The following is a 17,202-nucleotide window of genomic DNA, read 5'->3' as shown; positions in this document are numbered from 1 at the left end:
GGTGATAATGGTTTGCTTTGTTGTTGACTCACTTTTGCGTTAGAGAAAATAATTTCCGCCCATTGGCTATAAAATATTGGGTGCGCTAGTTTATTTTGTATATTTCTAGCACGTAGTTTCAATTAATTGATGGAAACTGTAATAGCGTTATAAATCCTTTGTATGACTCGATGCAAATATAGCGCAATAAATTAATCATAAAGAATATTTCACCGTCAACCGTTGCAGTCAAAAACTGACTCGGCGTTTCATAACATTTCTAGTGCAATTCGAAACGAGAGCTGCACCACAAAGAGTAAAAACGCGGAGGTCGGAGGAAGAAATATCAAGCTTCGGATAATAGCAGTCATGGTTTAAGGTATGAATGACAGAAAATTGTACAAAAGTTTTCTTTTTTGAATGCCAGTACCATCACTGAGTAGCACGGAACTTCCTGCGTGGGTCGCAGTTGAATGAACACAGTAACAAACACACAATACAGCGAATCACGAAAAGACGGAAAGTTTTCAGGAAAAGTAGCATATAATACACGATGCTGACCACCGTCATAAGCACGCTGTTAAATAACGCTGTTGCAAGCGATTGGCTTTATGTAAGCTCTGGAAATTGTCGAATCAGAAACCTCCGGACACCCACGATGCTTGGTTTGGTTCTTAAAGCCGTAAAGCCAGTTGCTTCGGTAAAATATCCCGCCGATGCGATCCCGATAATTGCGAAAATTAATTTTACCGAATCTCTCAATTGAATGCTTGAAGTTTTTCAACGAAAATATTGAAAACTGTTTTAAATCCCATTGACCACAATAATGGTTTGAGTTTGAGTGAAGCACTGTTATTCTACAGATTATACAGATTATCCAGAAAAAAATATACGTTACCATTTAGCAGCAACATCAATTTAGCTTCAATTCAACTGCTTTCTGTGTTTCGATATAACGTAACACTTTCAGCCGTTCATTAGTTACTAGCGTTTTTTTTGCAGGGTTGCGGAAAAGTATTCTTCCCTTTTTGGACCGTTTTGATATGGACAAAGTTTCAGCAATATCCATCTATTTCGGTTTTCATGATGCAGGTAACAGAGCAACAGGTTTGGTCGAAAGATTTCAGCGAGTAGTGTTAATTGAATCGGTTTTTGTGGAACTTGGTCACATAAAGATTTATTATAACCCTGTACGCTATGCTACCTCGGGTAACAATGCAAAGCAGTGGAGGCCGATCCACTCCCAGACAGCAAACGCTCAGCTTGGACGTCTGCAAGGACCAACGAACAATGCGATCCATATATTTCTGGTTGGTTGCGTCGCATCCGAAACGGCGAATATATTCATGGAACCCTGAATCGAGAATTTATTTTCCTTTCAATTCCAAAGCCTAATTTTACTAGAGCATGCCCCATGCTGTGTCTAGGGTGGTAATTAAAGAAAAGTTTGTGCTGTTCGGTAGAGTTGGTGTTTGTTCGTCCGTTTCTAAGCATATATTGATTTCCTCTTCTACACATCAAATACAAAGAAATACAAATAAATCTCTTAAATCTTGAATCTATTTATCTTTCTAGATTTTATTGTTCAAACTTCTTCCAAAATATCGGTATTTCGTAAGAGGATTCATTGTATCGGTTCGAACAAATTTGAAATGAATTGCAAACCTGCACTAAGAGCTGTATTTAGCCTCAAATAAAGACCACAGATGGGGAAGCAAATCTCGGATGCTGGGCTCAAGGCGTTTGCTTCGGAGGTAGCAATCATTAATTACTGTTCATTAAAACCCTTGTCGTTCGACGAACCCTCAGTCCCTGGGAGCCGACAAGACGGTCAGGAGGTTGCCGATGGAGCCACGCTTTGTTGCCGTGCTGGGAACGATTCGAGGAACCGTTCGAAAGCTGTCGGGTATCACTATTCCTCCAACGGGTAAAGCTAGACTGGGCTGATGGATGCACATTTTAAAATTAGCATAACTACTATCTCACCACCCATCGACAAAATGGAACGGGTATAAGCCGGATAGCGATTGAAAATGATTCCAGAATGACATTCTGGATTCGATTCAACGGCCAACGTTCGTTTGGTTCCGATATTTGCGAGTCATCTTTGCTTCGGAATACCTACAGCAATCTCAATCTTAGGTTTCGTCCCTTCGATGCTCCGCCAACGCTTGACGTGATTCACCCGTATAAAAGCTAGCAGAGACAGTAGTGGTGAACATTGGAAGGAAGCTTGTGACTGTGGTATAGGGCTTGGCCTGAAGGAAATGCGGATGCAACGAACTTGCATGAATTCAATTTGTATTGCCTCTCTCAACCACAATTTGTATCATAGCCCAAGAGTAAAGGCATAGTATTGAAGATTTAAACTATCTCAGTAAGAACTATGAGAACTAAGTTTTCAATGGTTTCAGTGCAGAAAGTTTAATGTCAATGACGATAACAATAATGCAAATAATTATATATAGTAGAAAAGATCCAACAGACTCTTAAGCAAAACTAACAGTCAACCAGTCCCTCTTGCCAAATTTTTTTTCCGTTTAAACAACTAGGACGTGAAAATACGTGACCGTTAAACGTAATCATAATCCTGCTTAAAAAACCACCAACCATAATTCTGTGCCTATAGTGTCGAGTGTTTCTAGTGCCAGATTTGTAAGTAACCACATGGGCATAATACTTCATATTAAGTTTGTGTGCTTCAAGTGCATTCATGTATAGCTTATCATTTGCTAAAGTAGGTATCGTTTTGGTGAAGAGCCCTATTCGATTTGAACCAAGTTATGTAATACAAAACCACAACCTGTAGACACACAGTTGTAGGAAAAAAAGGCGAATGTAAGGTTTTGTTTTATAATTTAACAACGAACGGCATACTGGCCCAACACTTACTAAGTGTTCTTTGTTTTATCACCGATTTACAATCATGCGGCGCCGACTCTGGTTAATCTTGACACACATTTTATTTTACTTTTGAAGTTGTAAGATCTTTTATTCATTTTATTACATGATTTTTCTTATACAAATTTGTAGTTTTTCGGGTATTAACATATTTTTAGCCGTGAATAGATGTATTATGCACATTTTTAATACTAAAGTCAGATAAAAGGATGCAGCAGTTATGTTAACAAACTGAAAAATTTGCTCATTTTTTGTATGGATCATAATTTTACCAAACTACAATAAAAAGATTAACATACCGCAAACACCCTCCGCGAATGTTGAATTTCATAGATCTCAGCTTGAAGCGTGGTACGGAAACTGTGCTCTGAGAAAAATAGAGACGAAGTGTGGCGCTTGATCTCTGTTTCCTATTTTCCAATCAACCGGAATGCAATAAAACATCTTGTGGATCTTAAACGATGTGCAAAACCCATAAACTGCTACACAATGTGTAAATAAAAAATAAATCCAAATTAAAGCTCTTTTCGGTATCGATTTCGCATGAAGCCACCGATTGGTAAGAATGTGAATCGGAGCCCCAGTTGTACGATAACTTCGTCACAGTTATTATTCGTTATTCCATTTTCCTGTTCCATGATCAATGTTTTATAAACTCCCACTTAATCGGCTCTAAATCACACCTAAGAGATTGTAGGTGTATCATATACCATCCATTTGCTAGGGATAATTACATCTCTTTTGTATGCGTGGCATTCCAGCTGCCGTGGCGTGATGATTGAGGCAATTTGTTACGAACCGAAATACTATTCAAAGCAGTTTAAACAAGCTCCTAAAATGGAGACTAAAAGACGATATCACTTTTTGTAGCACAGTTTTAATTTGCTAATCACTACCAATCATGTTACCAAGACGTGTCTTTTTAATTGTTTCGTAGAATATGTAAATTTAAATTTAATTCTGATTAATGAGCAGCATCCGGGCCTCATGAGACTGCATTAATCCCAGCACAATTGGTCATTCACCTCAAACGGCATCATCTAAAAAAGGACAGAGCATGTGCTTGTGTCATGATACAAAACACCCTGTCCCTTTCATTGGGGATTGCGATTGGCAGGTCAATCTGACCATCCTACGATGACCGTAACATAAATAGGAATCGACGGTCGTTACAGTAGGTGGCGTCCAATTGAATTCAACCGCACACTCGCAATCAGTACTTGAAGTTTATTTTCAAGCTTGTCCGGCTTCGATGGCCCCATTTATTGCCCATTTGCTGCGTGGGTGCTTTCGATCCGATAAGCAATACCCCCTCTGGTTCCGGCGGAAGGACAAGCGCAAGGACTACTTTCCCGATCCTTTCAATGAAGAGCACACAAAACTGAGTGAAATTGCCACACACAGGGAGGATGCTTTTGCCATGGTTTGATGCGGGCTATTCTTTTTTACATTCCTCAATCCGTCCCTGTTGAACGAGGAATAAAAGCCTGGATTAGGACTTGGCGTTTTGATTTGCTCGCAGTTGCCCATGAAAGTATAATAAATGTTCGACCATTCTCTTCCCACATCCGCGTGGGAAAGGGACTTATGATTTATGTTGCTGTTTTGCCTTCTTACTTGTGTATACGTATTTGAAAAGCCGTCACCTGCTGCGGTGCTTGAAAAGACTTCCGAAAGCCAGGATAAAACGCTTCTGTCAGCATCAATCAATATCCGCCTCAGCGAGTGAGTGTGTCTTCCGCTTCTACTTTCGTTTCAACGATGTTTCAGGTCGGAACGGCGGGCCACAGCATAACCGAGTACGCAATAAACCAACGATAACGATGGGAACAGCCCATAACTGATAGCTGCCTCCCTTGGCGGTTTGCTTTGCCGGCAGCAACAGGTTGTATCCACTGCCTGTTACACATCCCCAATGTTTGGGTGAGCCCCACGGGGAGATGTAAACCGATAAACCTATTTTCCCCATCGGTGCTCATTAGAATCTTTCCCTGAACATTGGGGAATTTTTAAAGGGAATCGGTGCATCAACACGCATGCTCCAGCAGAAGAGTGCCTGCAGTCGGGGAGTCGTGTTTTGGATTTCTCCAGTCTGGGTTTTGAGTTATCCTTCTGACCACGGTGGATCTCAGTTCGTCTGCAGTGTGCCACAGCGGTACGAAACGCCACCGAAGCGCAGTCATAAACTCGACAACGACCGAACAACGTGGCCGGAACGTGGTTATGTGTTCCGGAAAGAGCCGAGGCCACAGCCATAACGCTCGTGTAACGGTTTGCGTAATGGTGTGAAGTTTCAACCGAGCTGTCACTGAAATGTGCCGTGCTACATTACATTTTCCGGTAAATCCGATGGGATTAAGCCCCATATGAAGTGCTCGATATCTTGCAAATTTGGAAATATTCTCGAAGATTCTTACAAAAGAGTTTCCTCGATATCCCTATGCAGACCGACTTTCCGCGATTTGCCAGTCGTCGTTGGCATTACGTAGCACTATCGAATGCAATCGAATGTGTAATGTAAAATGAAGTCGGCGAGTGATTCCTTTCAATGTGGAGCTATCTTTGCTTGGTTATAAGAGCTTGGATCAAAGAGTGGTGTCTGTGCTTATCAGCTTATCGTCAGTGCTTGAGTGCTCTGCCGTTCAGCCATTGGCAGTGTTAGTCAATTACAGTGGGCTACGAAGGTTGAGTTGGAAAACCTTCCATTGTATGCCACCAAAACCATTTGAGGCGTAACGTCTAAAGTAGTAGTTTGCATACGCGTGGCGGTGCATTTGTGCAAATCGTGTACAACGGTGATTAGCTATAATGCTCTGTGAGCAAAATTATCAAAGTAAAGTAGGCTAAATAATCCCTCATAACGGTCGCAGGAAGAGTACGTCTTGAAGTAAGCTTCAAACTGCTCCAGTGAAGTGCATTGTGATTTTGATGCTTCCAACAGATAGTTCTCGGAGAAGATCGGTGCGTATGACCTGTGTGGTCGTGTTTCGAGCGACTAAAGCTGCTGCCTAAGTGAAGGCAGCCACCCCCTGGCGGATGTACCTGGCGGCCGGATTACTCAACATCATGGATATCACGCTCCAGCATGAATACCTGCAGGAGTACTACCAGAGTGCGGCCGGTTTGGGCAACTTCTCCGGCACACTTCCGTACGGGCTCGGTGGCCTGCCACCGAATGGGAGCGGGTTGCAGGGTGCGGCGGACACGAACGGCTCGGAGGTTACCATAGCCGCCCCAGGTACTGTTCACGATCCCCGAAAGCGGGAGTCACAAGTCATTAATGACATTCATTTGGGCCGGAGTTTTGATGGTTGCTTTTCACTTACGGCAAAGTTAGGCTATTTAGGATGGTCGTCGCGGAGTTGAGGTTCCACTGCAGGGAACCATTAAATTCAACCCCGTAACTCAATCCGCCCGATGGCAAAGTCGATTGCTACTGATGTAACGCAATACGAGCCGACTTTCATGGGAGCTTCCTACCCGAGGTCTCCGGTTTGCGGCTTTCTCAAAGCCATGATAGTCTTCATGGCAAAGGTCACCCCGGTCCCAATGGTGATCGTTTGCAGCCCATTTCACCAACCAAAGGACGCTCACTAGGACCTTCGGAAGACGTCCCCGGTCGGTGGTATAAATCGTCGCTCCTAGTCGGTACATAAATTGTTTCCTTCCGGCCAGGCAGCGGCAAAGAAGTAAAAATAAACTTCGCGAACGGATTACCGGCTCAGATAGGCTCGTCGGTTTCCGGACGTTCCACAGGCCGCAGTTGATGGCCCTTTGGAGCGGCTAGATCGGATGTTTTAGTGGCAACCCGTTGTAGCAGCTCGTGTCAGTATCTCGTATTAGCGATGGTGGTAAAAAGTGGTTAACAGTTAATTTTATGCCACGATAAAGCGTTCGACCAGGACACTTTGTGCATAAATCAGTTCTAGTTAAATGCAGTTCTATTCTGGTCCTGCTTAAAGCGATGTTCAAACACATAAAATGGGAAGTATTATTACTAGAGAACACACAATATAATTTCCATTGATTATGTTCAGTAGTTCGGAAGTTAGTTGTGAATCCTCTTTGTTGTTCCATTAGAACGTCAATCTTCATTTTAAATCATTTGTTACGGTATCAAACATGTATTCAGTCATCTTTTGTGTTCCTATATCCAATACAATGCATGAGTCAATTACAAGCCGATGTCAATTTGCTTCGTAACGAATTTGAAACATGTGTCTAAAAACGATGGACGCCATTGCATGGAACGGCTTGGCACTGTGGGAACATGTATCGCAGGCACAGGCGCATAATGAATTCAATGTGTGCATCAACGTGGGAGCTTTGTCATTTACTTTTAATGTCAGATTCAATTTTCGGTGTCATTCTATGTTACATGCATTGTTGTATTGTACAAAAGATATGAAGCTAGTATCCAGTTGGAAATAAAAATTCGCAGATTTATGACTATGTGCTATGTATACATATTCTCATAACATAAAACTACTAGTGGAGCAGTAGTACTACCCACCGCACTAATATTGTTAATGTGGATTTTGATTTCAGTGTATTCTATGTAAGCGTAGCTCTTTCTTCGCAAATGGTGAAAATAACTCATTAGACCAAAGATTGTCAAGATTAAATCTGATACTCATGATATGAAAATTAATTATTATTTGAATCAAGTATACCTTATACTTATACGCGTTTGAGTAGGCAATCGTGAAAACGAGATAATCTACAAAAAAATTAACTCAGTTCGTTGATGAGTGATAAGTGATTAAGTTTGAAATTCTAACATTATTTCAACACCTCTTGCGCATACTAATAAGGCTCTTTATTTGTACAGATTAACTTTTACAAATACTTGGAATAATGGCTCCCGCTCGAGTGAATGATGCATGCATGCGTTACACGTGAACGATGCACAATGCATTATCGATAACAAGAATCCAGCATGATAATCAATAGCATACTGAGTGTTTGCTATCTAGTATGTAATCATTTCTATTTGAATAACCAATCTATATGATATGATATTCATATACCGGCCTATAAGAAGACTTTCAGTTTAAAGTTGACAGTTATCTGTTATGTTATCTATAATATCCGCAATGCAAGAAACTTATGGACGAAGGCCTTATGAGTCTATCATCATAGATGTTCATTTGTAAGTGTTTTTTTTAAATAGAATATTAAAAAACACACTCATCTACGCTACAAATGTATATTTTATTTAGACCATAAGTTGCTTAGAGTTTCTCATAAGCAACAGATTTAAAAAAAATCAACCAACCTTCCCATCAGATATGCTCTTTGTATTCAATATTGTTCAAACCATCTAGAGCTATTGATAACGTAAGCATAATGCAAATGCTTTTCTATGCTATCTTTTTTGCTTCGGTCTTGATTCTGCTCTGCTTGCGACGTACCATCAGATATAAGCAATAGAAGCTGTCACACGCCCGACGTGAATATAGTAAACTTTCCCGTTTCCCACTCACGCCAGATTCAATTTGCAATGCGTTGTATAGGATAACCACCCATTCGAGAGAGGGGAGGGGGGGAGGGGAGATGGAGATTTATGTTTCTAAAGCTGGCCTATGTGGGTGAGCCGTCCAAAAGCGAGAGCGAAACTAATTGAATACAGCATATTTAGCCATTGTGGTAAATTTAATGGATGGAACTAACGTAGGATCGCTGTTTAGGTGTCAATTTAGTAATTGATTTAAGTAAAACAAAGTGTTTCACAAAATAATCTTTTTCCTCTTTTCTTCTAGTGTTGATAAGCTATTGATAGGCAATTTAATATCCATTGTATACGAAACCTATAACGTTAATGATTAGCTTCATTCATTAACCTTATTAAAATGTAACAGATTTCATGGACAAATTCTACGAACAGCTCATTTTCAATTACCTTCCTGATCTGTATGAATAATGATTCTTAATCTTTTTGAAACTTTGTGGTTCTAATAAACCATGACTAAATGTATCAAACTCTGATTTCTGTAAATATCTACGAATAAGCATGGCTTTAATTAGGATTACTGTTCATGCGGTGTTATATTTCCACATCTTATTCTGATACGAATTAACTCAATTGCGTTATTAAAACGTGATTGCCGACAACTTGGATGACGGGTGGAGAAATGCGCGTGGGTGGATGTAATCAAAAGAGCATAACTTTTCTCGGAAGTCTTGATTTAACACCAGCTCCCAAAGAATACAAAGTGTCACAAACATTAAAGATGGCTAGACCAAGCAAAGTGGTTCCATCTGAAAAGGTCGTTTCGCGAACGATTGTGATCGACGGCGTCATGAATCATGATAATATTAATTCTTCCCCGCCAGACATTTGCAATTTAGTGCTGGTCGGAAATTAACGACAAGCGTAATAATCTTAGCTCAATAATTTCGTAGAACTGGTATGGCACGAAGTAGGAAATAGGAACTTGTTGCGGGATGCGGAAGTAGTAAAAAATTGAGCGACCTCCGGCACACATCGAAAACGGTCAACTTTATGCCAGCATTTCCTCAATTTGGCATCAATCCATAGCAAAGCATTGGATTTCGGTGTAATATTTGTCATTAATATTAATTATCCTGAATATTTGGTGATCGGTACATTAAAAGGAGGTTTGATTGCTAAGCTGAAAATTACATTATTGGCATTATTGTATTATCATCAGATGTCTTCAAACTTTGAATAAACGAACTCCCGCGTGTGTAAAATGATAGTTTTTAGCATTAGAGTTTCACTGACACGTGGCAATAAAATCATAGCGCTATTTGGACGAGCGTAGAATCTCAAGCAAGTATACTATTTTGTCTATTTTGACGCCATGTTTTCCACCGGCAATCCAGACAAGAGGTAAAGTACTGGTACGTCTTCTCCGTTTAACAAACCTCAAAGTATAGCTTAAAGCAGTTATACTGTGCTTTAGGTGGATAAAGAAAAGCTACAGATAATATCCACGAGGTTTACATTGGATGTAATGAACATATTTTACGATCTAACCCCTGAACCCGAGGTCCACACGTTTCACGAGACCATCGTTGCTCTCTGTTGGCATCACATCTTTTACGGCCTCCATGGAACGGGAATGCTATCAAGAGTAATCTTTTATCCTCGTCTTCCTGGTCATGCGTTGCCATTAATTTCAGCTACTTATCGCTACCGAAGGGTCCCAAATGTTTATAGACTGCATTAAAATGAAGAGAGCTATTTCGCTTTTCTATTTTCTATCACACCTCATAAAACACCCGCGATGCCAGATTGTTCTCTATAGGCAACTGAGGACTCTGATAAACATCGTTTACGCAAACATTCCTTCAGCTGAAGCTGAAGTTTGCGAGCATCGATAGCAAGCTTGATACTTATCGCCCTTTTCTCAAGATATTGCAATTATAAATGCAATAGCTCTTCTTAGCCATCCCACCACCAGCATCTTAGTTTCGTGTACTGTGCGTCATTATTGCTTATTTCTGTATCCTTTTTCCTTTTTTACTTAATAATTCCGACCGTTTAATGCTCGGTGCAATAAGGCGTGCTCGAACGGTTAGAAAAGGTTTCCATCATAAACAAAATGATGTTCCACTCCCTCATTGGCCTCATTATGCAACGGTAACTCTTTTCAGTATGGCTCGATCAACAATACTCCGTTTTAATATTGAAGTGGTCCTAATTATAATTATGAATTATTTATGCCGCTTCACTAATGAGGTATCGAGCGAAAATACGGCCAAGTAAAGTGCTGTTTAGTTATCCAATACTTATCATTATTTAACGATTGGTGGTTTTGTTTTAATAGCGGTTTTAAATATTTTCTCCTCTCGAGCGCGTTAAACCGTTTCTATACACTAATTCAATAGCAATGCGTAATTCATTAGAATTAAACTCACTGATTACAAGGCTTTTTTGATTGAAAGTTCAATTAACAACTTCGCGCATTCGCGCAGGACACTCGAGCATACAATGAAATTTAAGGAAAACTAAACACCAAGAAGAAAAATCCGACATCGTACCGGTGCTCTTGCCTTCACGATTCACGCAACCTTTCCAGCTAGCAAACGGGAAAAGTGTAAATTTATAATGGTATTAAAAAAGCAGTTGCTTCACTTTATGCTGTGAGGAACCGTTGTCACATTATCTTTTACTGTCGCTTGTGATTAAGTGCAATGAGACCCCGCTGCAGGGGAAGAAAAGAAACAACCGGTTTATTGTCAAGCGGTGTAGAAAACAGATTGTTTCAAATTAATGGCAGTATGAAAAACATAACCAAGTACCACAACCCACCGTCATTTTTAAAATGGCATAAGGTTGATAAAGTTTTATGAAAACGAATTGCTTCACAAACCTTTAGAGCATGAGACAAATCAAGATGAATGATAAGACCATTCACTGGAAATGAAAAAGTTAAAATGAACCATGGAATGACATTTCCTTGAAAGATGTGCTCTATACGTGTTATAATCTTATACATGACATAACAAAGCATTCTACCTTTTTCATATCGGCACAATAAATGGCAAACAGGTAACTATATCGATCGCTATTAGTAACGTAATTGTTGTAGCTCTTTGCATTTTTCAAAGCTAGACTGTTCTAGTTGAATTTCCACAGAGAAGGTATCTTTTTATTTTAGTAAAGGCATGAAAGCACATCCATGAAATTCAAATGTGAAATGCTGAAAGCGTAAGCCAGAGATATCGTTCACGATCGTTTGAGGATTTAAAGCACGTGTGATATGCGAATACATCGGTAAAATGCTGAAACAGATTCCATGGTAAAACCACACTTTTACAAACACCAAACCCTTCCCCTCCCCCCCTCTCCCACCTCTTTCGCGCGCCGCTACCTGCCCATGTTAAATTCGCCAACATTAAAAAAAAAGGAAATTTTCCCTCCCATGGAACCTTTCTAAAAGCCGTTTCATACAACAACGGAAACAGAAGGAAACACGTACAAAAAGGCTCCTCTTAGGAGCTAAAAGGGACGAAAATATGTTTTAGAAACCCATTTCGTGGAAAAGTTAGGCGAGCGTTTGGTAGAAAAATGCCAGCAAACGGTAAACGGGATCGTTGTGGCAGAGGAGCCGCCCGTGGAAAAGTTTAAGGAATTCTCTTCACCTCGTTTCGCACTACTGCTTCCTGGTGCGGAACGAATTTAAAGTTATCCTTTATGCATCAAAAGGGTAAATGGCATCGTGATTCAGATGACCCAGCTATATGCGCCTGGTGAGAAATCAGATCGTCGTACCATAGGCATGTATGGATTCTAGGCAACTTTTTTTGTGTATGATGAGGCCAGCATGCCGGTTCTGCACGCTACAGCAGAACAACGATGCGGGAAACTATCTGTGAAATCGCTCAAAACAGAAGCACTCTGGCATGCTAGTGGTAAAATTGCTTTCAACAATACAGTTACTAGGGCCGCAATTATCTGGTACGTTTCAGCGGAATACACCATTCCCTAGGGTCATGATCACCGGCACGTTAAAGTGTTAGTTTCTCCAAAGCCAACCAGATTCCTCAGAAGCTTAGTTTGCAATTGAATCAGTACTGAATCTAGTTTCGAATGCTCTTGTCGGCAAGGATTGTGTGTGGAAAAAAACCGGAGCAATTCTTTTACAAACATATACCGGCCAACCATACATGACGTTCATAGTGTACCTGGAAATTGTGCAAAAATACACATAAATCAAAGATTTATGCCTCATGCAAACACGAACGAGATTTGATCAAAAGCAAGAGGCGAAATAAACTGTACGATAATAGCTTGGAGCTAAATTACAAATCCATCCTTTTTTCAATCGATTGCCGTAATTCAGAGATGATCAATACTCGCAGACACGCACTCGAGAATAGTTCATCCAAAGGTTATTGCGAAAGAGCATAAACCTTCTCGACTGTGCGTAGGATGTTTATTGATGATGGAACGCGTTAGAAATTGATCAAAACCATGTTGAATATGCAAAGAGCTGATACCTGACAGGGGGCGGTGTGCTATATTGTATATTCATATTTATTGTCGTTTAATATTAACCAACAGCGTGTGTCTCGAGAGCCACATTTCACTCGCTGCATTTGAATTATATACTCGCAAGAGTGGGCCTGAAGCATGAGACAACCGATTAGTGCCATCAGCAAGATGATAGGCAAACATTCATTTGCAGAGTTATTCAAAAGATTTGTTTATGAATCTTTTAAAAATGTATTTATTTGCTGAATTTTAATTTAAAAGAACGATGAACATTAATTAAACTTCAATTGACTATGACGTGACTCGAGCTCAATGGATGTACAAAAAATCTACATCTCTAAAAGGAAGATTTTTGTCGACAAGTTTGGTGATTGAGAACACTTCCATTAAGAGATTTGCCACGGTAACGATGGTTGTAGGATCTCTCTGATGTTCCAAACACTCGGATAGATAAAGGGCAACACGGCTTCAAACTTTATCGGTGTCAGATTTTCAGATGGACAGCTTTTGTGAAAAAGCCACCCAACGTCATCGGCTGCCATTAGCAACTAATTTGAGTGCCATTGCCAACACAAATCTCGTCGCACGTAACGGTCTCGAAGTGCGTTAATTGGAAGTTGGATGTTTTTGCCTGCACCATTCGATCGAGGTATGAAACGGAAAATGAAGGAAATTAGTACTCGCTGAGATAAATCTGTCCTGCCATTTCCAATTAACCCCTTAATTCCAGGCTGTGGCTTTACTTGCCCCTTTGCGTGTGGACCTGAGTAATCGACGAACTAAATTGGGCGCAACATAGCATCTGGCACCTGACGCGTAATTCCACCACATTAGGGCGAACGACAGAATAAAGCTACTGGAAGGCACCACTATTGACTCGTCTTTTATTATTCCACACACCATCGTCCTCCCATCCGTCTCATTATCTGAATGACAAACAAATTAAGTCGAACCAGGCTATAGGGGTCCATTGAAAGGTGGCACAGTGTGCCTTTGGGCCGAGCTGATTCTGCTCGTCGCCAGTACGCCGGATGTCCACCACGGATGCTCACTCGTTGTTGCCATTAATTAAATACTTGCCATTCCGGTGAAACGAAGCACCGCAAGAATTTCATGGTCCGAAACGGTCCATAGAACCGTTGGGAAATTCCGAGATTTGATGGGCAAGGAGAGATAGCGCGCATATTAACTGCTGCTTCCCAACAACATTGCGGTAATAATTGAAGCGTAATAATTTCCATACTTTAGTATAGAAAACCATGTCTTGGCCCTTGCAAACCTCGGTGTCAGTCGAATCCAAGTCAATCGATTGGGCTGAATCCAAGATCCAAGGAGTAAGGATTACAAAAAGACAATCCGGTTGTAATTTCCTACACTTTGTTCGTCTAAAATCATTAGAAACTTACCAACGTGGCGTATGACATAAACTACGAGAAATAACTATAAAACTGTCTATTTGTTTAAACGATTTGTTGTCTCATCGAACGTTGTAGAACCTGCTCGTTGGTCGTTAATCGGTTCTTATTGTTATCGCTAGAGGGAAAATTTTCTTCTGGGAGTAAATCGATTCCGGTTGACCAGTGCGTCCTGCGCCAAAATGAACCATTTAGGATAGATATGTCCTCGTCCACGGGATCCGATCGGAGACCCCTAGCTACGATACATAATTAGTGGAACCCCATCGTGTCCGAACTATCCAACACATTTAGTGGACCGTTGTGTATCGTGTGTTCTAGAAGGCGATAAATTCGAAACTTTTGGCACGCGAACAAAGCGTCGAGGTCGCGAAAACTATCGAAACCGTACCGTGGGCGTGTGACAAATGAGCGTTTAGTGAGGTGCCAAACATTTAACCAGAGCAAAACGATTTGCTTCAGTCGTGCGACACCAGTTAAGGAAGCGCATGTACATGTTTGCCAGAAGCGCAGCTTCCAGCGCGTTGGACCGTCGATTATGCGAACGAGCGCTCCATGGATTATGCACTCGTAGGTTTAATGGCTTTGGCAGGTCATTTTTATGGGTGCACCGAGTGTCGAATGAAAATGGATTGCCCAAGCTGTGGTACAAATTTGTTCCACCGTTATGGGTGAAAGCATTTGGCTGATGCCATAATAAATTCCAACTCATGCCAAATAATCGGTTAAAAGTGGATTAAAAACGCTGTTTGCTCACAAAATGCAATCCTTTCTGATTGGAGCTTTTTGTATTTGTCTTACATTCCCGGGTTATTTTCAATATGGAATGTTTAAATTTCTCAAAACAAAATAAAATAAATAAACATGTTTGTGCAAGTAAAAACTACTATTGCATTATTAGACCAACGCGACAGAATAGCATTTAATTACTCCTACTTACATAATTCTTGTGCAATGTTACCCTCAGTTTGCCCTAGGATCGATCACCAAGGACGAGTAGGGGCGGTTACCAAGCAAACAGAACTTTTCCGTCCAGAATTTTCCTCTTGCAAGGTTGAATGTTTTTGTTATAAAACCTTTCCTATACTTGCTTACCTTCCCATGGCCGCATGTAGAAAACATTGCAACAGCGGCGTTTTGCTCGGCGTGAGAAAATGAATATAGATCGTTGATGTTGGTAGCAAAGCATCACCAAAACATGAAAAGCGTATGCGATGAAAGGTAAATTAAACAAAAATTAAAACTTTCCACTTATCGCCTTGTTTAAAATGGCGACCCACGTTGGATATTTAATGTTTGGCGCAAAGAGGAAGCAAACATAAAAGTTTTATCGGAGTTTACCCGCGTATATCAGCCGCGCAAGAGCAAAGTTAAATGGGGAACCGATTGGATTATGATCCGTTCGGTTGACTGAAAAACTTCCCAATAATTCCGTATCAGATTCTCTGCTGAAAGGATATTGCGGTTGATCAGTAGGGTAAAGTTTTCACTTTATTTTTCTATTATGCTTAGTTTACACGATGCGCAAAACTCTGAAAATCCAGGCGAAAATATCATTTTTTCTGTCACTTTTTTTCGCTTCGTGTAGACGTTCCTATTCGTGAGCCGATGCAGATGTAAGCGCATTCAATGTTGTTTTGATTGTTTTATTGTAAAAAAACACCACAGAAGTATTGTGTACACTGCAATCTTATCAACAACCACTGAACATTATCAAAAACAACTATTTGCCATCCACCGGCACTCTATACCAGGTGCGCAAATCTATTTTTCACTCGCCGACCGAAAAACAGATTTTCGCTTGCTTTGACAGTTGACTGGCCAACTGACAGCATTTTACCGCTAACTCACAGCATTTTACCGTTTGCAAAGGTTGCTTTGCGCTTCGTGTAGATCAATCATTAGCCTTTCCGTACGTCAACCGGTGTGCGAAATGAAAGTTGCTGAAACAATCATCATCCATCAAGCGTCTGTAAATGCGATGTTGCGAAGTCACAACTTTTCTGTTTTTCTGAAAATTTCAATAATTTTTTCTCATACTTGCTCAACATCATAATATCCACACAACGAGAGACTTTTGTGGGTTTACGAAGAATATTTGTTAAATTAATTACTTGTAGGCAATCACAGAATTGCAAGCGCATTCCCGTAAGCTTCTGGAAAGAACTGTGCTTTGTAAATTGTTTTCCAAATAAAAAATCATCCTAATAAAATAAGCCATTAGCTAATAAGCCGAACACCTTGCTTCTTTGACTCGGGTGGAGCTTTTCTAATAATCGGATTTACTGTTCTAATCTAATATGCTTCTTCGAATGTGCTTTTGTTTGTCGACTTTCACCTTGTGCAGCTTGGAAGAAGGAAGGAAGAAGACTTCTGTGAAAATTGTGATTAACAAGGAAAGGGGCTACTTAGAGAGTAGTTGAGGGAAAACTAATCGTATTTGCTTAGTGATAGCTTTATTTATACGCTGAATTATCCCCCGACACTACCATGGTTGCGAAGAATTGATAGAACTCGTTGATTGCTCTTGCTGAAATCCTGATTTATTCAAATCTCCTCTTTTCTTTCAACTGTAGACATTTGCTTTCCACTTTGCGTACAGCATATCTTCAGGGACAGAGGCGATGAAAAGTCAACTGTTGACCAATTCACTGAAACGGTTGAAACAACTGCGGAGGCAAACACGGACTCATTTGCATGGCCTAGTTGGCAACTAATTGCTTTCCCCAATAACAGCTTTACGATTCGATAATGCAGATGAATAATTTCTCTGCACGTAAATCAAAGAACCATATCATTAAACAATCGCCGTCATCACTTTGATTTTAATCTGGTTGTTGCGTCCTGCAACGGGTTTTCGGTCCAATCTTACTTTCTTTCAATTTATCACTATTCAACACGTTTTTTAACAGTTGTCCCTAGTTTATTTTCTTATCTCGA

At 40.4% G+C, this 17,202-nt stretch overlaps 1 protein-coding gene across 1 annotated transcript in view; it reads left to right on the top strand.

The window, feature by feature from the left end:
- Nucleotides 1-5,916: 5,916 nt before the first annotated feature.
- Nucleotides 5,917-17,202, top strand: part of LOC131259391 (adipokinetic hormone/corazonin-related peptide receptor variant I-like) — a 29,835-nt gene continuing 18,549 nt past the window's right edge. Inside the window, exon 1 of the mRNA XM_058260876.1 lies at nt 5,917-6,118. Within this exon, the coding sequence (XP_058116859.1) occupies nt 5,917-6,118 (202 nt within the window). The remainder of the gene's footprint in view (nt 6,119-17,202) is intronic.

This window comes from Anopheles coustani, chromosome 3 (genome assembly GCF_943734705.1).
Source record: "Anopheles coustani chromosome 3, idAnoCousDA_361_x.2, whole genome shotgun sequence".
In the NCBI taxonomy this organism is placed as follows: domain Eukaryota; kingdom Metazoa; phylum Arthropoda; class Insecta; order Diptera; family Culicidae; genus Anopheles; species Anopheles coustani.
The sequence above is the reverse complement of the archived record's forward strand: the minus strand, read 5'-3'. Positions and strand labels throughout refer to the sequence as shown.